General features: G+C 39.9%; 1 protein-coding gene across 1 annotated transcript in view; it reads left to right on the top strand.

Moving 5' to 3' along the window:
- The first annotated feature begins 1220 nt into the window (after positions 1-1220).
- LY75 (lymphocyte antigen 75) overlaps positions 1221-22593 on the top strand; it is a 50441-nt gene continuing 29068 nt past the window's right edge. The window contains exons 1-15 of the mRNA XM_030486115.1: positions 1221-1428; positions 3572-3946; positions 4898-5071; positions 5349-5513; positions 6138-6248; positions 7994-8134; positions 9884-10072; positions 10675-10832; positions 11736-11846; positions 13170-13258; positions 13614-13786; positions 13962-14158; positions 15510-15652; positions 21331-21412; positions 21947-22018. Coding sequence (XP_030341975.1) covers positions 1335-1428; positions 3572-3946; positions 4898-5071; positions 5349-5513; positions 6138-6248; positions 7994-8134; positions 9884-10072; positions 10675-10832; positions 11736-11846; positions 13170-13258; positions 13614-13786; positions 13962-14158; positions 15510-15652; positions 21331-21412; positions 21947-22018 — 2274 coding nt within the window. The 5' untranslated portion in view covers positions 1221-1334. The remainder of the gene's footprint in view (positions 1429-3571; positions 3947-4897; positions 5072-5348; positions 5514-6137; positions 6249-7993; positions 8135-9883; positions 10073-10674; positions 10833-11735; positions 11847-13169; positions 13259-13613; positions 13787-13961; positions 14159-15509; positions 15653-21330; positions 21413-21946; positions 22019-22593) is intronic.

The following is a 22593-nucleotide window of genomic DNA, read 5'->3' as shown; positions in this document are numbered from 1 at the left end:
ACAGGTCAGCACTGAATCCCCCAACATGCAGCTATAAACAGCTTATTTTATTTTACACAGTTTCTGTCAGTTTCCCTTCTTTCTCTTTTCCTCCTTCACGCCAATTGGTTCTCTGTGTCTTTGTGCTTTTATTTTTGGTTTCTGTAACTTCCTGTAGACAGCATCACAATTTTCTCAGCAACAGTAATTTCAACTGCTCCCAGCCTCATACCCCCCTTCCCCCTTTCCCTGGCAGAAAAGGATCAGACAATTGCAATTTTAGCTGCTAGCTACCAGAAAACTCGAAGCAAGCATGGCAGGGCTACCTGGCCCGCTTCTGTTCCCTTGACTGCTTTGCAAAGGTCCAGTTAGCAAACTTGCAGAGGCAGGTCTGCAACGGGGAGGGAGGGAGGGTAGAGAGGGAAAGAGGAAGGGACAAGTACTGAGGCATAGCCATGGGGTCCCTGATGCTCCTCATGGCTGTGAGGGCCATGGCCCCATGAGCCACCCTCTGACTCAAGGACTGCTGTGGCATGGAGGGACCCTACAGTGACACCAGGTCCCTCAGTTGCCCCCAGGCAGGGCAGCAGCCCCTGTCCCCTGCCCCACAGCCCCTAGCCTGGCTCCCCACTGGCGTCAGGGCTCTCACGCTGAGCCTGGCCAGCACGCAGCCCCACAGCCTGACAGGGATGAGAATCCCAGGGTAACCTTTAGAAATTGTGTTATTTGAGCCAATTTTAGGCATTTTACTTCAGTGTCTGCTGTTATTAATTCTGGTTTATACTCTTTTCACTTTTTGCCTTTTCTTCACTTTTAGTACTTTCACTTTCCCTTTATTTCCCAACTTCTAAAAACTTTTTTTTTTGTTTTAACTTTAACTACCATGTGATAATTAGGCCTGGTTTGCTATTTTTTCTTCATTTTAACTCGCGTTTTCATAATTTTTTCCTCCTTTTTTTCCTTCACTCCCTCCCTCCCTCCTTTTTTCCCCCCGTCCTCATTTTGCCTTCAGTTTTCCCCATCTTTACTCTTACTTTTCCACTGGTGACTCCCCTTCCCTTTCCCGTGTCTCCCTCTCCCAGCTATAACCCGCTCCCACGGGGGCTGCCGGGCCCGGCCGTTCCCTTCCTCGCTGCCCCGACCCCTTACACCCCGCCGCCGCCCCGGCCCGGCCCCGCCCCACACCTCGCCTCAAACCCGGGGCCGCTCCTCTCCTGGAAACAAGTGACGGTGCCCGGGGCGGGCCAATCCGGGCCGGCTGCTCGCTGTCCCGGCCAGCCGGCGGCGGGCGCGACGCTCCGGCAGCAAGAGCCCGGCAGCGCGCCCGCTCCGCGCAGCCTGCGCGCTGTGGGAGGATGGCGCGGGCGGCGGGGCTCTGCCTGCCAGGCCTCGCCTGCCTCCTCCTCGCCTGGCTCGTCGCCTGCTGCGTCGCCCGCCGGGACCCCTCAGGTAAGGCGGGCGCCCACCTTTCGAGGGGGAAAGCGCTCCTCGGGTGCGCTGCGGCGCGAGGGGTGCGGAAGGCCCATTCCCACCCAGGCGGGCGCTTGTGAGGTAAAGGCGGCGCGGTGACGGGCCTTCCGCCCCGGCGGTTCCCGGCTCCTCCGTGCGTTGCGCTAGGAGACAAAGTCCGACTGCGTGGAAACAACGTGCGAAACTTACGAGGAGGAGCGAGAGAGGAAGGAAAGAAAAACCCCACAGCTCCTTCCCGGGGCGTCGCGAAAGCAGCCGCTGACCCGCCACCTCCGGGTGCCACGTTCCCAGTGCCCGCGGTGCCGGGGCAGCGCGGAGCGGTGCGGAGCGGCGGGAGGGAGGCGGGCCTTCCGCGTGTTACCTCGGGAGGAGAAATAACCCGTGCTGGGGCAGGGCCCCTGCAGGACGTCAAGTGTCGTTTTTGTTCCCCGCTGTATGCGCGGAGAGAGAGGAAGGAGGCTTACTCTGACTTTGAGAAAGCAGGTGGAAAAGTTTCATGTTGGGCAAGTTCTTGCCAGCCAAAGCTCGGGGAGAGCTGCTGGGAAGGAAGTTGAGCGCTTTGCTAAATAGTTGCATGTCACATGTTTTTGTGTCTTTTGACAGTAACAGGCTCGGGTTGATAGCTAAAGATGTCAGGTAAAACTTCATGGCCAGAGTGCTGAGCCAGAGTACTTGAGCTGTGCAGAGAGATTTGGTGAGGTAGCAGCAGCAGTTCTGCCAGGGAAATTTTAAAAAGTGGTTTTCTTCTTGGTGTCAGAATGAGAGTTGTGAAAGGAGAACAACGAAAGGGAAGATCTGAGAAGAGGCTAGTAATGTTACAAACAACTGAAAAGAAGAAGAAAGTCTGCAGAGGAGAATAAAAAGCAAAAAGGAGATATAGTGCTGAAAAAGCACAGAGTAAAAAGATACCGCAAAAGCAGGCTTGGTTGTTAAAGTGTCTTATTTAGTTAATAGGATAAAAGAGATGGTTGGTTAAAGTGAGCTATTTAGAAAAAGTCACTCCAGTAAGTGGCTTAGAGATTCTTCTTTACAGTTTGACCAGCTCAGTGCTATTTAGATACTATATTTGGCACACGCACAGTGGAAAATTCACTAGTATACTGGGAAGTAGTGGTAAAATTCACTGCATAACATCACTGAATATTTTCCTTGCTGTTCAGCCAAACCTATTATTAAGTCATATTAAAAAAACACAGTAGGAATGTGATTGACAGTGCGTTACTATTAAACGCAAAACACTACTCAGCAGATTTCTTATTTAAAACAGCAAAGTAATAGCCTTGGGGACAGTCAAGGTTCATTTCAGCCTGGTTAGTGAAAGTTCTGTACTGTGGGGCCATATTTATTGTGGCATAAAAATAGTTTCAGAGCTGCTTTTTCTTGGTTACCTAAACCTACTGACACTTGTCTGAGGTGTTCTTATACTGCCAGAGGCATCAGCTTGTATCAGTAACGTGATCCATATATTTTAAAAATCGTATGCTGTGCTTTATCAACTTTTTTTTTTACTTTTTAATGACAAGCTACATCACAACTGAAAATGCAACTAAGGTTCCTCTACCATTTTAAAATTTTTTCTGTGGCATGTTTGGTGGGGTGTTCATTTTAAAACTCCCAAAAGCAGTGCCAGTTATTTTAGTAATACTGCAGTTGCACCCACAAACCGGATCATGTATGAGCCTGTCGTGCTAAATATCGTATATGATACACAGTTAAAAAAATCCAAACAGTGCTTACTAAGTGAAGATTATTATTATTGTGTGTAACAGCAGGTAACATGCAGATAGGCATGAAGACAAGATTCTTTACCCAGTAAGCTTGCAAATTAATCAGGGGTTGATCCAATCAGTATGTGTTAAAATTAAAGGAGGAATTCTCATTGATAGGATTGGACTTAGAAAATAGCCTCATCTTATCTCCCCTCTTCTTATAATGACTTTGAAAGAGAAAGTAAGGAATCCTCACGGAAGAGCAGGAATATGTGGCTTATATGAAAGAGATAGTATAAAGTACAAACAGCTGTACTTTTCTGGTAGCATGTCAATATGATTACACTTTTAAAAATTAACTTCTGCGAAAGTGATACTGAATGATACGTGGATATTTGTTTGTTCTTATGCAGGCAATGCTGCTTTTGCCATTCGCCATGACACACTGAACAAGTGCATACATGTTAAAAACTCACGGATAGTGATAGATGACTGCAAGGAGACAAGTGAAGCTTTATGGAAATGGGTATCCCAGAATCGCCTCTTTCATCTGGGGACCAAGCAGTGCCTGGGACTTGATATATTCACTAAATCACTGTCTCGCCTGAAAATGGTTGATTGTAACTCAGAACTAATGCTGTGGTGGCGATGTGCCGATGCTACCATCCTTGGTGCATCTCAGTACAAGGTGACTGTCAAGAGTACCTATGTAACCGCAAGTATAAATGCAACAGACCAGTGGCGAAGCAACAGTTCCTCTGATGTTATATGTCAGTATCCTTACCATGGTAAGTTTGCACAGGGGTTTGGAGGATTTTTTTTTTTTTTTTTTTTTAAGAGCTTTTTGCTGTATGTCTATGGCAGTAAATTCTTAAAATTAATCCTATGAAAAGACTGATCAGAAAACCAATAGAAAATTTTGCTGTAGAGAGATACTGATATTCAAGTACGAAACTTGAACTGAAGAAGTTGTGTTATCAAGTGGCTTTTTTTCAGTTTAAATCCACCCCCCCCCATATTTTGGTGAGAGCCTATTTACGAAACATCAGCCACCTTCTATGAGAACTGATGCTGTCCTCTTCACAGCGATGTGAATTTCACTGTTAGTGGGATTTGAGGACATTTTCATTGCTGGTAAGCTGTACAATCAAATTCAGTGCGTGCTGCAAGCTTGCAGCCTGTTGGACTGTCAGGAACTATCCATTTGCTTTGGTCTGGTAGTCTGTTCACTTGCCATGGAAGCCAGTCTCATCTGAAATCTCATGCTTGCTAGAAGAAGTGGTGAAAACTTGCTTTACTTTAAGAGCAGAATTTTCTTTGTATGTGAATTGTTCGAAGGGGTCAGTCTGAAGAGCCTAGTAGACTCCAGTTTGAAATGTTTTCCCTCTCCTGTATGTGTTGATTGCTAGAGCCTTGTTCTGTAGTACTTGGTGCAAACCACCTGGCTTTCAACAGGACAATGTATTTATCGCTAACTTACCAGGAAGAGGGAAACAAGTTTCTGCTGTGTTATCCCCACTCGGCAGAAAAAGTACAGAAAAATATTTTCCTCTCGTTTCTTTCTGTTCTGGCATTGCTATATATTGTCTGTAACAACAAGGCACAGCGTTTTAAGACCACAAATGTGATTTGCATGCTTTTAACTGAACTATGTCTGGACATGCAGTAATACTGATTTGCTGTCCTTTCCTCCCCTAGACAGCTTGTATCTACTTCTTTATTTTGTTTTTTTCCTGCAGAGATTTATACCAAAGATGGGAACTCCTACGGTAAACCCTGTGAGTTCCCCTTTCTGTATAATAAGATGTGGCATCATGACTGCATTCAGGATGAAACACATACGGGTGGAAAATGGTGCGCCACATCTGAAGATTATACTCATGATGGAAAATGGGGAATCTGCTTACAACCAGGCACGTTGGGTTTCTAAACAGATGTCCTAAAAGTGTTCTGTGGCTTCATGTATGTACGGCTCCACCTTTGTGTAGCATGTTGCTGTTAAGCTGGGTAAAAGCAGGTCCTTTTTTTATTGCAGCATAGACAGGAGAATCAGCGCACACTTACTCTGCAATATATGTGATTACCAATATAAAAATTGATAGACTTTCAGTATTACATTTTTTCTTTTGAAACTTCCGTGATGTTTCAGTATAGTTGTAGTTACAAGTACCTTCTGCTTCCTTTAAACAGAGGATGGTTGTCATGATATCTGGGAACATGATCCAGGGTCTGAAAGTTGCTACCAGTTTAATACACAGTCTGCTCTTTCTTGGAAGGAAGCTTATATTTCATGTCAAAGGCAAGGGGGAGATTTACTTAGCATCCAAGATGCATCTGAATTAAGTTACATACAAGGTAGGTGTAATTATTCACGTACCAATATCAGGAAATCTTGTCAAGTTAACATAAAGTGTAGACAGCATTTTAGTTTCTCTCAAAATTCTGGGATAAAACTTGCTTGTACTTAAAATGCATTGGTGCTTTCATTTGTCTAGCAAAAATAAGCTGCTAAGCTCACTTTAGAGGCTTTTAAAAAAATTATCTGTGTGATTTCATTGTAGTTGTTAGCTTTATATTTATAATGAGGAATGATATTATTATTTATTTATTATTATTTATAATATTTATAATGGGGAATGTCCCCAAACTCTCAAATATGGGCCAGAACGGCAGTTAGTGTTTTACAGTATGTTACCCACTTGTTGCTATGAAATCATCTTCACTGATGTTCAGTCTTGGAGGAACTGTCAGTGTGCCTTTGGGAATATAAAACCAAAGGGCAAACATCTGAATGCATTGGAACTTGTGTGGGTGAATTCCTTCTCAGTTCAACAAAATTTGCATGTCTGAGTATAATAGCAATCTTTCTTTCCTCAAATGCATGTCCTTTCAGATCATATTTTTAATTTAAAGGAGACCAATTAAAGATGAACATTTTATACTAATTGTTTTCTTAAAAAAAACCCCAAAACTCTCCAGGTAAGGATGACATCGCTGAGATCTTTTGGATTGGCTTAAGTCAACTGGACGTTTCTGGAGGTTGGCAATGGTCAGATCACAAACCTTTGAATTTTCTCAACTGGCATCCAGGTAATGATGATTCAGGTGGTATTAGCAGTATCCACAACATTAACATTAATATTTTGCTTTGCCCTTTTTTTTTTTTTTTTTTAAACACTCCTCTCTATTGGGCTTCTACAAAACAATCATTATTATTCAATTTCTGTTAAAAATTCTGAAGCATCTTTTCCTCCTAGCCCATGAATCTTTCTGTATTCATTCTATATTTATGGATGATAAGGTTAATAAGTCTCTAAAAAGCAAAAACTTAAAATAGTATCTTTGAGGTTTATTTTACTAAGGTATCTACAGCTTACCTAGCTTCTAAATTTCTCCTCCCACTGACAGAAATGAGGGGGCATTGACTTCCCTCAAATGTTACAATTATTGGTGTATGTGCGAGGACTGACATTACTTAGAAGACTGACTTGTGTTTTAAAACTTCAAGGTTGCTTAAGTTTGTGTCAAGGTGAAGGTGAAAGAAGTATAAAACCTTTGCAAAACCTTTTTTAATTACTCCCAAGTTCCAAGTAGAATTGGTGAGAGTCTTGTTTGTTCGGAATTTTCAGTGTGTATTTGTAATATTCTCACAAATATTCCATGGATATGTCCGGGAGGAATAATAATCAGGAACACTGAAGCTAATATTGTTCCGTCTTTCAAGCTGAATTTGGCCTTTTTAAATGAATCCTATTTTTCTATAAGTTTCAGTTTCTAGAATAGTGCTGCAACGTGAATTCTATGAAAAGATAAGAAGTGGTTTCTCTTCCTTCTTTGAAAGCTTTACTAAGAAATTTCTATGAGATTTTCCAAAGGTGGTCTAGGTTTTGGAAAGGTTAAGGACTTTCCTGGACTTGTATTGCTGGCTTCAGCTTCTTCTGGAACTGTGATGACATTTTAGGACTGTAATGCAGAGCTGGAGACTAAACTATCCTGAGTTACAATGGTATAATTTAATCTTCAGTCATGGCAGACATACTAATGTCTACCCGCATTGTGAAAAATACTTACTGGTATCTAACAGGAATTTTGCTAGCTGCAATTTGTGCATATTACTTGTTGCTCTTTCATTGTACACTTCTGAAAGGAGGCTGGCCCTGACTCTGTTGTACTCTACCATGAAGAACTGAGATTCACTCTGAGCGTTTTGTATGTAATACTGAGCAAACCCAGTGCCGGGGAAAGTGGGTTACTCTGCATAGGACATAGCTCAGGTTTGCACTGGGCTCAAAGATAGAGAAAGCCAAAAAGTACATTGCAAAGGGGCTCAAAAGGAAGCTGAGGACTGCAAAAAAGGGTTCTCCTCTGTGATATTTTTAATTTGGGGCCTTTTCTCAAGTTAAGGTAGGAGTTATGGTTAGCATTGAGAGAAAGAGTGCAGAGCTGTGTTTGGAGTGGGGTGGGAAAGGGGCTGCCAAAGGAAACTGAGGGCAGCACAAAGGGTTCTCCCCTGAGATATTTCTAGTCTGGGAAAGTGCTCAGCCAAGGGTTTGTTTTATTGTAAATAGAACATTCCTCCTGGTTCTGTGATTAAACATTGGAAAAGAAGTCCAGATTCCTTGATTCCCAAACTCTCTTACAAAAAAAACTTTCTATGGAACCTGTGGTAGGACAGGTGCCTTCATTCAAAGCAAGTTATGTTCTTCAAATACAAGGGCCTGTACTTTGCAAAGTCTGTTATTCTTGTCTTGAAAAGTAGTAGAAAAAAAGCAGCAGTCACTACCTTACTGTTTGATGACTTGTACTCTTCTCTTTTTATTTGTTCCTGTCTATAGATATGAAGAGTTTGTCCCCACTGGATGGGACTAGTTGTGTGGTGATGAATGCTGCCTCAGGTCAGTGGCAAAGTTACCATTGTGGCACTCCACTTCCATATATTTGCAAGAAGTCACTCAATGAAGTTCCAAGCCTCCCAGGTAGGACAGCTTGCATTTTTCTTTTTGTATGTTAATATGAGTGTAGTGTTCACTCATGGGATTTTTTGTTTGATTGGGTTTTTTTTCTGGTTTTTTGGGGTTTTTTGGGTTTTGGTTTTGGGTTTGGTTTTGTTGTGTTTTTCCATCCCTAAGACTTCTTAGGCATCTCTGCCAAAACACTTTCACAACAGCTTCGGGTTTTTACCAGAGCAGAAGCAAACTCTGTATCTTCAGTGTCAAGACGATGCATCACAAACAGCTTTCACTTTTTACACCTTTTTCATTCACACATAAAGTATTTCTCAGCAGTGTGCTGCCCTTTTCATCACGTTCTCCTCCATGGCTTGTGCCTTCTTTTATATGCTACTGAAAGTCTAGAACTGGCAGTAGCACCTTGAATCTTTTTCATCTCACTCTTAGTATGCATTGACATAAAATGGGACCTACCTGAGGCTTGGATCAAACTCTGTTGAATTCAAATAGAAGTAGTTAAATGATCTTTACTGTCTTTTGAACAAGGCCCAGAACCGAACTTGCTCAGTGTGTAATCTTTATTGGATCCATAACGACTTTTACAAGAATACTTATTCTCTCCTCCCTATACACACACGCATACAGTCCTTCAGTTTTTACAGTGTAGCTGTGACATAAAACTGCTTCCATGCTTTTGGCCGTTTGCCTACACCTGGATATCCAGCCCTTCCCATATCCATGGCCTGTTCTTCCATCATGTTTTGGCCTTTCTGAGTTTCCAGGGCTCATGCCTGTGGGGCTCTTGTGCGAAAATTTTTACTGGAAAGTGATTGTCCTTGGATGAGGGGGAGGACTAGAGAATAACAGGGATGAAGCTGTGTTGTGGAGGTGGAAATTGTCATGGAGTGTCTCTGGCTAAGGCCCATTCTTTCCAGCTCCCTCAGGAGAGGTATGTGCCTTTGAGGGAAGACAATAATAAGCAGTTTGAATTTAACTAAACTGGTTGAAGTTTTTTAATGATCCCTTGAAAATTAGTTGTGATTAACCATCCTTATCTGTTCTCTATCTCCTCAGTGGGGTATGTGGAGTTGTTACCAGTATTTATTCAGTGTTTTATTAATTAAAGAAAAAAATTCTTGTGATCGGAGTATTTTATAGTGTGTTTTGAATTAGAAAGACTATTAGTATATACCTTTTTCAGCATGCATTAGAAACAGTTTGGATTCTTGTATATCTTACCTTTCAGAAGAAAAAATTATTTAAAACTAAGCATTTAATTGTGAGATATTCAAAATAGGTCTTATTCATAGTACTGCATATAAATAATAATGCCCTATAAAAGTGCAAACAAATAAACAGTACAAAACAGGATTTTTTTTTTGAAGCTGCTGTACTGCAATGAAGTAACTTGATTTGCCTTTAATTGCTTTTGAAATCTTGCTTACAATTACTTCTGAACATTTTGCTTGTACTAAGACCAGCTTAATGTAATGCATTTCAGCTTTTTACTTTCACTCCCACTAAATTTTTTCTCCTTCTGCCTACTTCATGGCCCCAAAATATTATGAATCCCCATAATGCTGCTCAGTCATTTCTATTTGCTTGACTAAACTGTGACCCTTTCTTAAAACATTAGCTCTGAAGAGATGTGAACACGTTCTGATTGCTGCATTCTAGCTGTTTTCAAGGTGCTTCCGGATTTAAAACATGAAGAAAATGCCAACCCGTTGCACTAGCAAATGTAAAACAAATGCCTCTGTTTCTCCTCACTGTTAGAGTTTTGGAGACACTTAGAAACTCGCTGTGATTCAGGCTGGCTTCCCCACAATGGTTTTTGCTACATGCTGATAAACGACGAGGCATCTTGGAGTACAGCAGTTGAGTTGTGCAAGACAAATAAGAGTAATCTCATCAGCATACACTCATTAGCAGATGTCGAACTGGTTGTTACAAAGCTTCATAATGGTGAGTTGGGATACTTTTAAAGGTCAAGCAGCAAGTGCTGCACACCATAAATTACAAACCACTTTTCATATTCTAGCATATGATTGTCATAACCTCTAGCTTTTAAATGAAGGTCCTGATGCTGGGCTTGTACCCAGGCCGGTACTGAGAGGTGTTCTTCAGGTCCAGGCCTTCTGTGTTAGTACTTATTTTGGTTTGATCTATTTAAATTTGTTTATTTATTTACAGGGCTAACCTACTTCTAGTCGCCTAATACCTGGCGTTTAATTTTCTCATGGTCTTATGATTTCATCTGCGCTCTAAGACTTTAATTTGGTTGAGCTTTTTTTGGTTGTGTATTTATTATTTCTGGTTTTTTTTTTATTCCTGTTTGCTACCTTCTCTGTGAAACTTACTCATATTTATGAATATAAGTTAAGAAACAAGATAAGAATATACATTGTACTTGTCTCAAATCCTCTTTCTCACTTCAAGGAAAAGATTGTGGCATTTATGCTGTGCAGCATAGTGATAAAAACCTAATGTTGCTGATTTCGCATTCCTTTCCAATTAGTTTGAACATTATTTTAAAACTCCAGTGTTGTCCTTATTCTAAATTACAGATGCTAAAGAGGAAATGTGGATGGGTCTCAGGAATGAAGATGTACCAACCTTGTTCAAATGGTCAGATCATTCAGCTGTGGTGTTTACATATTGGGATCAGAGTGAACCAAAAGTTCCTTTTAACAGCACTCCTAACTGTGTGTCATATTCAGGCGAGGTAGGAATACAGTGTTGGGTTTTTCAGGTTTTTTCCCATCATAGTAGAGTTAACATTGATGTGTGTGAAAGTCAGAGGGAAGTAAAGCAGATAACTAATTTTATTTTTGGAATAATCTTTAAAATACAGATGATAATTATTTGACAAGCAGATTTCTTAAAATTATTTAGCTGACACTTGGTAGCTGTGTATTGCAGGGAATGGAAGAAATTGCTCACAGCTCTGAGACTGTTGGCCACCCAGTTGTCCTTGTCACTCTGCATTTTGTGTTTCCATATTCTTGCATGTCTGTGGCAGAGAGCTAGGAAGGAGGTGGGCCAAACTATTGAAAGGAAAACATGGCTTCAGCCATATCCAGGACCAATTGGGCCATCGTATCAGAGGATGGGTAGTGAATTACTTTGGTAAGAGAAGACAGACACTGGGCAGATACCGTACAGAAGAAGCAAGGGGAGGGTGGAGGAAAGATGACAAAAAAGTTGAGTGGAAAGAGAAGCAGGCTGTATCCCATCTCCCAGATTTAGTAGAAAACTGAGGCAAGCGTCTGCCTGCTGTCAGGCTGGCAGTGGAACTCATGTGCTCAGTAACTCTGAGGTGTCTTCTCCCCACCTCCGCAGTAAGCTGAGTACACTCCTGTACCCATTCCCTTCCTGATCTGAGGGAGCTGGCACCACCCTGGCCTTCTCTTTCTTTTTCAGATATGGTCCAGAATCCTCTCATCTCCACATTTGTCAGCTTTCTCTCTTCCTTCCAAACATGCACCTATGCATATAATCCAGGGCATGCCACCCTGAGTATTTTTGCTAGAGGCATTTTGGCTTTCCCTGTATGAAAACTCAGCCCTGCACTATGGGAATTGACATACTTTAGAATTGTAAATGCTTTTTTTTTGTCTTCTCACAGCTGGGACAGTGGAGAGTCAAATCCTGTGAAGAAAAACTGAAATACGTGTGCAAGAAAAAAGGAGAGATTTTGAATGAAACAAAATCAGATAAAAGTTGTTCATTAGAAGAGGTAATAGGAAGTCTGTATTTTTCTTTACCTTCACTTGATTCAGAAACCTGCTTAAAATCACTTCCTGGCTCTTCCCATTTCCTTCTTGCCTGAACAATAAAATCTATGGGACATATTAGATGAAAAAGGATGAAAAAAGATGAAAAAATTATATAGCATGAGCCAAAATTCAGATTTTTCCTAAGCAGGTTCTGGATGTGTTACCAGTCTTTTCATTGATGAAAGTATTATAAGCTTGGACTAAGGAGATGTTGTGTTTTATCAACTTGCTTGAAAAAAATAAAAAGATTGCTTTTACTAGATATGTTATTGCTAGTGGCATTTGTTCTGTGGTTTTTGCTTTAAGTATGTTTTAAAATTTAGGATAAGCACTTTGCAACATAAGGTTATGCAGAGATTAATAATTGAGATTAGGTTTCTGTTACAGTTGGCTTTCATTTTTGTTCTTTGACTTGAATAAAAGTGGGAAGGTGGTTGTCTCATTGTGGGTTTTTTGGGGGGGGTTGATTTTTGTTGTCTGTTTGTTAACATGTTACAGCATAAATGAAGCTTGAAAAGTCTTTTCTGTTTTGAAAAATTTTGGGGTGGTATTAGTAGCTACTTCAGAGTTCTTTGATTCAGTTTTGTGTGGCACATTGCCTGCAACAGGAAAGATGTTTACTCCTTATCTTTCTGCGGAACCTTGGGGTATTTTTACTCTGTCTCTTCAGAGAGTGACAGCATGTAGAGTTACAGCTTTCTGTGCTGTTCAGACACCAGTGGCATTGGTAGGCTAGCAAAGAGGTAACACATTAATGTTCCTTAGAATTTCAGTGTAAATATAGGAGAAAAGATTTGAAGAATAGAGAAATTTTGTAAGTTCACACATTTTCAAAATAAAATTTTTTTTGCAGAAGTAAAGAAACATTAGTAATTCCCTCGTATTATCCCTCTGTTTGAATCCTGGTGTTGATGGAACAGCATGAAAACTCCTATTGTTTTGAATGGGTCTAGGCTGTCACCCTAGTGTTTTCTCTCTCTGAATGCATGTAGCGGTCAGAAGATTCTGTACAGTCAAGCTGAAACAGTGGTGTATTTTATTCTTGTGGTTGCATTATTTCTTAAAACTGTGAATCTGAGAGTTGATGATACAGGACCTTGTATGTTATGCACTGCGTTTCTTTCTTGTGTAGCTGTGCCAGCTTGGGGGTACCAACCAATGTTAGCAATTATTTATTTTCACCTGTTGATAATACCTAAATTAGGTTGTAATGTATATTTACAATTTAATTACAACCTACAATAAATTAGGTTGTAATGTAATGTTTGTTGTTCTCTAACCAGGGATGGGAGAGACATGGAAACTACTGTTACAAGGTCTATGAAACAGAAGTTTCATTTGGAGTACAATGCAATCTTACAGTGATGAACAGGTAAAGCACGTCTCTGTAATTTATGGGCATGTTTTACAGTATGATCCTGGAGATATGGTCAGAGATTAAAACCTCTGTATGCTAACTAGTGGTTTATAAAGAGAAAACAGAGATAGAATTGCTTTTGCAAATAACTAGCAAACTGTGTTTTCCATGGTGTGACAATGGTAAACCTACAGTGTAAAACCTTCTTGGAAGTATGCAAATTCTCAGCCTGCTGACCCTATGCTGAATACTGGACTGCCTGGACGACCACTTGAACTAACTCTTGTAATAATATGCCTGGTTTTCAAACTGTCTCAGTAGTTTTCAGTATCTTTCAAATATTGACTCAAAGTAATCTGTGAATTTTCAGATTTGAACAAGAATTTATAAACAGTCTAATTAGAAAACACACCAAAGTTGAAGAAAAATACTTCTGGACTGGTTTGCAGGATATTAGCCAATCAGGAATATATTCCTGGGGTACAGTGGATGGGGAAAAAACTGAAGCTGTGACATACACTAACTGGAATTCCTTGCAACCAGGTAAATTTAACAATTAAAAAAACCCCATAAAAATACTATTGTCTTACATTGAGCAAGCATTGGAGTACCATGTTACAGAACTCTAAGCATGAAATAAAATAGTTATTCAGAAATATATGGATTTTTTTGGACAACCAGTCAATAGTTTTAAATATGTCTTTGGCTTAAATCTCAGAGTTTTCAGGAGGATGTGTGGCCATGCCCAGTGGAAAGTATCTTGGAAGGTGGGAAACTAAGGACTGTAAAACCACTAAAGCATTTTCTATCTGCAAAAAATACATTGGGCTGCCCAAGAAGCCAGAAGTACTCCCAAAGCCAACTGATCCCTGTCCCCCTGGGTGGCACAATGGATCCGGCCTTGCATGCTACAAGGTAAAATGTTACTCCTATTAGATGTTAATTGTTCATTGCTGTCTTGCAGTAAGTGTGTGATTAACCATTTTGTGGCCTATAGCTGCTCTGCAGAGTATTTCAAAGATGGGAGGAGGAATTCACGTTGATTCAGGTTGACTGCCTCCAAATATTCTCATGCATCATCCTCTGCTGATTCCTGAAAGATGCAGTGTGCCTTTTCCTGCTCTTTCTGTGGCCAGCTAAGTGGGGTGGCAGCATTTGCCCTGTGCTCCTGACTCGGGAGCCTGCTGCTGACAGAGGGTGCCACATCTGTGTCCTAGCCTGCCTGCCAGCATCTGGCATGCAGAGACACCTAAATAGGTGTCCTTCCCTTGTCCTTTTCCTTTCCCTTTTTATATTCTTAAGAGTGTGAATAGGAGAGGTGGGATTTTCTCTGGTTTGAATATGGATATCAAACATTATAAAAAAAGCGTAGCCTCAGATGTATTTTACTGGTTTTGAAGTAAATAGTGGAAGTAAGCAGCCATGCTGTTAGCTGGAGTAGCTTAAACAGGTTTGTATTTAGAAATGCAGGTTTTCCCCCTTCTATTAACAATCAAATCAAGTTAAAACTGAGGCTGTTTATTGGATTGTTTATTCATTATTTCTGGACTCAATGCCTGCAATGAACTGTGTCTTGTAAACAGCTCATGTAGCAAAGTGGGAAAACCCGGCTTGGATAACAAGGCTGTGGCCAGGGATCCCAAAAGGATGGGTCTAGGTAATGTGCAGCATAGCTGTCCCATAGCTGATGGGATGTGACAGCTGGCAGTTTCTCCAAAACTTGTTGACCAAGTATAGCGTGTCTGTGCATGATGTAGCTGATGGGAATTGGCTTGGACTGAAGTCAAGGGGATCAAGTGGACATATTAGCTGAGGTGTGTGAGCCAAATATGCAACTCTGGTACATACAGGTAGGAAAGGGCTTGCTCAAGAGCTTTCTTCACCCATAGCACCCAAATGGGCCTGGTTTCAGTGAACATTGGGCTTTGCAGTTCACCACAAATTTGAAAGAACAACATCCCTTAAAACCTGTAATTTGGCTTGCAGTTTTGGAATGAGTTGGGTACTTTCTTTACTTTCTGGTAAAGAAAAACAGAAAGTCTGCCATATGGAGCGTGTTGCATTTGAAACAAATTTTGTGAGCTAAACAGCTGTTGTCAAACAAACTGAAAAGAAATAAAATAACTGTTAAGAAGTCAAGCTCTCTCCCTATGGAAATGGCCCTTATACATTCCTGTCTATGGTGGCCATATTTTAGTAGTACGGAGTGTTTTAAAAAGGCTGTCACTTGTGGTGTTTTCTACTCTGATGTTTGGCTGTTGTGAAGTTCTTCCACAGTGAACGAGTGCTACGAACCAGGACCTGGGAAGAGGCAGAAAGGTTCTGTGAAGCACTTGGAGGCCATCTGCCTAGTTTTAGTCACTCAGAAGAAATCAAGGCGCTTCATTCTATCCTGAGAAAAATAATCAGGTAACAAACTAGCCATATGCCAAAATTTTGATTTCAGTTGCATTCTGCAGTAGATCGCAAAAGCTGCTGCTGACCCCAAATGGCAAGTATGAGCTGGTGTGCAACGACTGTCTTTCCCACAGTAAAAACAGCTAGATATGGCATTTGAACTGTTGGTCATGTCACTGCTTTCCTGGAAAATGTCAAGGGAGTATAGCTTGGGCGAATGTTTCACATTGCTGGAGGGAGCGCAGGAAGAGAGAGATTTGCTTTGAGCATCTTTCATTACATGAATTTAAGTCTGTGTTGTTATAATAAGTGTTTCCTTCTCTGCACTGAATTCTGGCACAAATAGATGATAGTTGTTCCTATTCTTTACTGATAGATTATTTAGAGATGAGTTGTTACTCAGTTTTTCAGATAAGTCTCATCTTTGTTCATTAAATGCTTCCTAACTAAACTAGGTGCTGTTTTTTGAAAATGTGAATAATGTCCAGCAATCTAGTTGGCTCAGATCCCATTTGGCATAACTGCAATAACACTGTATGTGCATTAGATGGGTGTGTTGAGGTTTCTGGTATCAACAAATTTATGGTACATAATTTATGAGTTTAAGGCTCTATTTTTAATCAAAGGAACTGTCACTGCAAAGCTTTATTAGGTATTGGTGTGATGTCAGATCCTTGTGTAATATGTTGTTGGTTTTTTTTTTTTTTTGATTAGCAGCATGGTTTTTCAGAACTTTTGCCAGCTTAAACTCAAATGCTGCCAGTATATGATTAAATTTTTTGATCAACAAACTAAATCAGGATTATTTCAGAAGCTGCCAACATACAACACTGTGATTAAATTTTGAAACTTGATGACTGAAGAGATGCCTTCTTGAAAGCCCAGTGAACTTTTTTTAGAAGCGCACAAGTCATGAAAATTACTCAATGTTTATGTTAATAAGAGACAAAACCAAACTTGTATGCTCTATATATAGATGGTTTAGCTTGTATAAAAGCCATTTGTGATTCTTTACTAAAGTGACTAAAGTCCCTGAAATAAAAATTAGTGCACAAGTCATTTTTACCTATTTATCTTGTTATACTGTTTTGCAATTACAAATTTTTGTTTTAGTGTACCTAATCTATGAACCATGAATAGAGAAATAACTGCTTTTATTTTCCTACAAGTACTTCCAACTACTTTTCAGGTTGCAGACCATCTGAGGTATTAATTATAGTTAATGGTTTTTTTTTTTGTTAGGAGTTTAAAGGTGGAGACTTTCTGTCTTTCCAGAAAGTCAGCTGACGCACAATGCTACTGCAATTCCCATATTTCAGAAAACTTGAACTTAGCCCGTAAGAATTATTATTTTACCAGAACTTAAATAAGGGGCGATATGTTGAGCCCAGTATAAATTGACTTTGCAGTCAGGGTTGCAGTCACTGCATGTGGCAAATACAACCCAAACCACAGTATTTTCATCTGGGTTAACCCCTTTTCAAGCATTGTAGAACTTCCTGAACAGAAATACTGCATATTTGATATTGCCTGAAGTCTTCTAAATAATGTTTGTTTGTTCAGATAACATAATGAAGTGTTTAAATTAGTTATGCTTTTGAATTACTCAGAGGTTGTGATTATATGAAGTATTTTGGAGATCAAGAGTCAAGGGTAACTTGTCTGAAAATAAGCTCATTTGAGAAAGGAGAGAAGAAACCAAGTGAATTATTTCACGAAGAACAAATAATTTAGGTAGCTGAGAGAAATCATCATAAGATAATGTTAGTGTGATTAGCTGCTGGAGTGCACTGGCGTGCAGTTTGTCCATGTTCCTTGCATTTACTCAGTGCAAACTCTGACCTAAACTATTCATTCAGTGCACTCATTTCAGTTTGGGGAAGGAGCCACACCTTAGGTTTTTTGGTTTTGGGATTTTTCCCCTTGTACAGTTCTCTGGTGACTCATTGAGAACTGTTTGTTTTTTAAATGTTAGCAAAAGTCAGTTTGGTTCACCAGGAAAAGGGCAGATTGTCTAGTCCATTCTGTTCCTTACTCCGATTCCACCTTAGAGGCAAATAAGAGCTAAAGCTGCTGCAGCCAAGTTGGGCGATTGCCATTGGAAAGGAAAACAAAATTTGCCTGCCAACCTTCCCATGTCTTGAAGAAACAGGAGATAACCTCTTTTCACTTTGAGGGACATGATACAGGCAGAGCAGATCCGATTCAGTTGCTTCCATTCTTTTAGGATTGTTTTTGTGAGCATTCTGCAGCTTACAGCTTGCAGCGACACTGGACGCAGGGAGAGTAACAGCTTGGATTGGTTAGAAATCACATTTCAATGAGGACACCTTACTGGAAAGAAATCAGTTGCCTTTTATATATACAGCTCTGCTGCTGCAGTTGTTCTGAACCTAGAGAGCCTCTTTCTGAGGCTTGACTTGAGTTTGCAAGAGAAAACTTATCTTAACACACTGGCCAAAACAGCAGTAAAGCTGAATTGCTCTTCTGCTAAAAAATGTGTGATTAGCAGGATGGAGGTTCATCTAGCGGCAGTAGCGTGTTGCAGGGGTCAAATGGGTTTCATATATACTTCTAGGCCAGCACTGCCTAGGTTTAAATGGTACCTTAAATAACGCCATTAGGGAGTTGGCCCAGAAGTATACATTACGTTGTGTCAAGAACTAGGTTGAACTACAAGCCAAGGTAACTTCAGTTATGCTCTTTATCCTGTATTGGAGCTGACATAAGGGACAGGAAAAAAAAATACCTTTTTCTATTTCAGCAGTTAGAATATGACTGTAGAAAAATTACAGATTTATATTCCCTTCACATTAATCTAAACTATATTTATCTGCTCCTGCATAACATTGACTTTTATGAAGTTTTAGTTCTGTGTGGGAGAAAAGCCCCTGATATTCTGCAGGGATTGCTGGAGATTTAGGACCTTTTATTGTTAATTAATATGGAGTTCATTGTAAAGCACAAATTGCACCCATTTTTTGGTTTAAAACTCAACATCATCTAGGTTTTAAAGGCAGTTTCAGGAATGTAGCTCAAAGAATACTCTGGCAGTGATAAATCCATTTTGCTAGCAGTGCATAGGATGGATTTTAAATGCTTTGCAATGAGGAGGCAGACACCTGAAGTACAAGCAAATTCCTTGCTGCAAGCTTAGTTGCAAGAGAGTCTTAATTCATATTTGTCTTAAATAGTTGGTGTAATTCTTTTCTGTGATGACATGATAGTATAATTTCAGAGGGTTATCAAAAGGCTCTAGTTAAGGTTCAAAGTGCTGTCGAGGATAGCGTAGCACTTACTGAATTGCTCATAGTCATGTCCAAACAGTTCCAAGAGAACCAAAAAATATGCATTCATGTGTAAATGCACAGTCAGCTGGAAAACGTAACGTTTGTAGGCCAGTAGTTGTAAATTGGAGATAAGCTGGAGAAATTTTTGACCTGACACACTTTTAATTTTTTTTAATGATTTTTTTTTTTCATTACATAAAAGCCAAATACAGGTTCAAAGACTTTGAAAAATTGCTCTAGTTCCTCAGATAATTACTGCAGATCCTTTTGAAATGAGTGTCTTGAATTTTCTTTTTAGCAGATACTCCTCTGTGATGATCAGTTGCTTAAACTACACTAAGCCTGTAGGTGATGATTTGCAGAGGAGGGTTAAGCAATGTCTGATTCATAATTGGAAAGAACAATCACAGAAAAATTAAATCCTAAAGGCAGGTTGCCAAAAGGCACATAGCTGCTTGACAGCTGTGAATGTTTGCCTCACAGTTTTCCCTCTGGAGCGATATGGGGCATTTAGGTTCTTTAAAGGCTCCTTAGTGATATCATTAAAAGCCAGAAGACTGTTTGCTGTGATAAGATCACAGCAGTGTGATCACACTGTCACACCAATGTCAGAAAATTAATACTGGAGTTGAGAGCCAAAAAAAAAAAAAAAAAGTTGGTGGCTGATGCTTTTCCTTCAGTGGGAACCCTACTAAATAAAATGTTGTTGCCCTTCACGTACTCTGGCTAAGATGTTTGTTGGTGCTGCACTGTCAGCCATTTCAGGCTCCATTTAGCATCTTTATGGTAATACATGTGGAAAGGCAGTGACACAGTCTTGCCAAGGAATTTCTTAACATTGCACCTTGATTTCATAACATTGCTTATGCAGGTAAGCCTGGGTCTGAGTCCATCCCTCCATGTAATAACGTTATTTTCATAAACTTTCTAAGTTCTGTGTTAAAATCAATTTAAATTTGGGGATCTTTTTCGAAACTCTGACCTCTGCTGGTCAGACATCTCTTTCCAGTTTTGAGCCTAGATTTATTTCTGAGTTGTGGTTCCTTCTTTTTACTATAAATAGCTTGCCTTCTTGGGGGTTTAGTCTTCTAATATGTTGTAAAGAATAATTACATCCTTTCCCTGTCTATCTTTGTCAGCATTAGACAAGAAAATCCTTAATCCTTATTAATAACCTAAACTCTTATTTCCTCAAATATTCTGTATTCCTTCTCTGTATTTACTACAACATGAATTTATAGGATAGTACTCCTGATACAGTTTTACAAGAGCCCTGTACGGTGGCATCAATACTTTACTATCACCGTCAGACCAGTTGGATCAGAGTGTGTTTTCCACAGGTCTTTTGCAGTAGGGTTTCGTGTAGTCTGTGATTTCATAGAAGACTCAGGCTCTGCTACTTCCAACTGATAGCATCATTCAGTAAAGTATCTATTGCCTTTCTTGGGCAGCATAGCAGGCTGGGGTGAATTATTGTAAAACTTCATTATGTAGCACAAAATTGATGCTTTGAGAAAGAGAGGTTGCAGTAGAGAACTAACCTTGCAGTTTGACTAGTGCATATTTCATTGTGTTATACTATCTATAACACAATATATAGTATCATAAGCAATAGTAAAGAGTATGGTAAAGGCTTTTACTGCAGATTTAGGAATTTACATTGTAAACTCATTTTTGTGGGCAACTTGGAGCATAGCTGAAATTTTGAATTTAAGCATCCCCTGCTTATAATAAATAAAAAAGTAAAATCTGGGAAAAAATACAGTTCTGATTGTAATCCTGTAAAATGGGATGAAATATCTACTGCCATTCTTTTATGCAAGCATTGGAGTCAGTGGTGTTATGTGCTCATTTATGTCTATGCCTCTTTTATGAAGGTATAGAATTGGAATATGTGCCCATGCTCGGTTTGTTTATATCGCTGACAAATTTGAGAGGAATACGAAGCCAGTTATTCTGTATGAGTAGTTTTCATGTGGTTTGAGGAAGAGTACATTTGAGCTGATGGTGTATAGAGTGATGACCCGAGATGGACAAGAGAAAGAAGCAAGACAGATAAACACTGTGTGTGTTATTCTGGAAGAAAACCGTAGAAAGGAAACCTTTATATCAAGTGACAACTGATGAAGTGGTGATGCAGTGAACAAAGGAATTGCCCAATTTACTTAGTTTTAATCTGTGCTCAAGGAAAGACAATCTATAGATCTTCTTAAAGAAAAGTACAGAAGAGGTTCTAGCCCTTAACACCCATTTTTAATTTGAACTGCTGCAACGTGGAGTAGTAAACCTTTGGTTTTGCTGCTTGATCCTAAGTAATGCCATGGCATAGGTCAGTCTTTCTATTAAATGAGCTGAACCATATACTTGGTTTAAGATTTTATCTATCTTGTTTATTTACAGCAATGACAGATGGGTATGGATTGGAATGAATAAGAGGAGTCCAGATTCTCTGGGAACCTGGCAATGGAGTGATGATAAACCCGTAAGTTAACTTTTAACCAGGAAACGTCATGTCCTGGTTTGTTTCAGCTTGGACTGTAAATTAGTAAATATTTTAGTTAAAATATGGTAGATTCTCCAACAGGTGGATAATTCAAATGAAGATTGTGCACTTAAGACCTGCCATCCAAGCAGATTTCCAGTTAAAAACGTATCTTTAATAAGGTTGACCTGATTTCTGTCTCTATTGCATTAAAATATTCTAACATAAGTATAGTAGGAAACAAAATATCTTCAATGCCACCACAGAGGCGGGGATTTATCGGTTCATTTCCTTGATAGGTCAGGCTGCTCCAAAGTTATCTTCCTCACTGTAATTGATTTATTTGCCTGAAATTGTGAGTTCCCCCCAGATAACAGGTACACAGACTCAAAACTGATCCAGTAACTGCCATTTAACACATATTTTAATAGTGATAAATGTAGCGGGATCCTAGGTTTGAGTGGTTATCTCTGGGGATAACTGTTGCAAAAATAGCCATGAAGTAATGATTCTTTCATCCTGTCCATCCGATAGGTAACTAGTGTTGTTATGCCACTCGATTATCTGGAAGATGAATATGATACAAGAGACTGTGCTGCATTAAAGGTTAGTTTCAAGGTTTTTAATAAGTGTGCATGTTTTTACATGGAAGTACTTGGAAAAAATACTTTTGCCAGACATATATTGAATTTAGGTTGACTGCCTAGATGGTTTTTTTGCATAGTGAAAAAGTTGCCAGTGTTCCCTTTATCAATATACACCTATTAGAAATTTTCCCTTATTCAAGCAGTTTTTTTATGAACCAAGTGCTGTGCTAATGATAACCTTTCGTAAGACTTCTTTTGAACTACAAAATATTTTGGTAATGATCATAGAATCATAGAATCATAGAATCGTAAGGGTTGGAAAGGACCTTAAGATCATCCAGTTCCAACCCCCCTGCCATGGGCAGGGAGACCTTGCCCTAAACCACGTGGCTCAAGGCTCTGTCCAACCTGGCCTTGAACACCGCCAGGGATGGAGCATCCACAACCTCCCTGGGCAACCCATTCCAGTGCTTCACCACCCTCACTGTAAAGAGCTTCTTCCTTATATCTAATCTAAACTTCCTCTGTTTAAGTTTGAACCCATTACCCCTTGTCCTACCACTACAGTCCCTAAGGAAGAGTCCCTCCCCAGCA

Source organism: Strigops habroptila, chromosome 5 (assembly GCF_004027225.2).
Source record: "Strigops habroptila isolate Jane chromosome 5, bStrHab1.2.pri, whole genome shotgun sequence".
Lineage (NCBI taxonomy): Eukaryota > Metazoa > Chordata > Aves > Psittaciformes > Psittacidae > Strigops > Strigops habroptila.
This window is presented reverse-complemented; position numbering and strand designations above follow the sequence as displayed.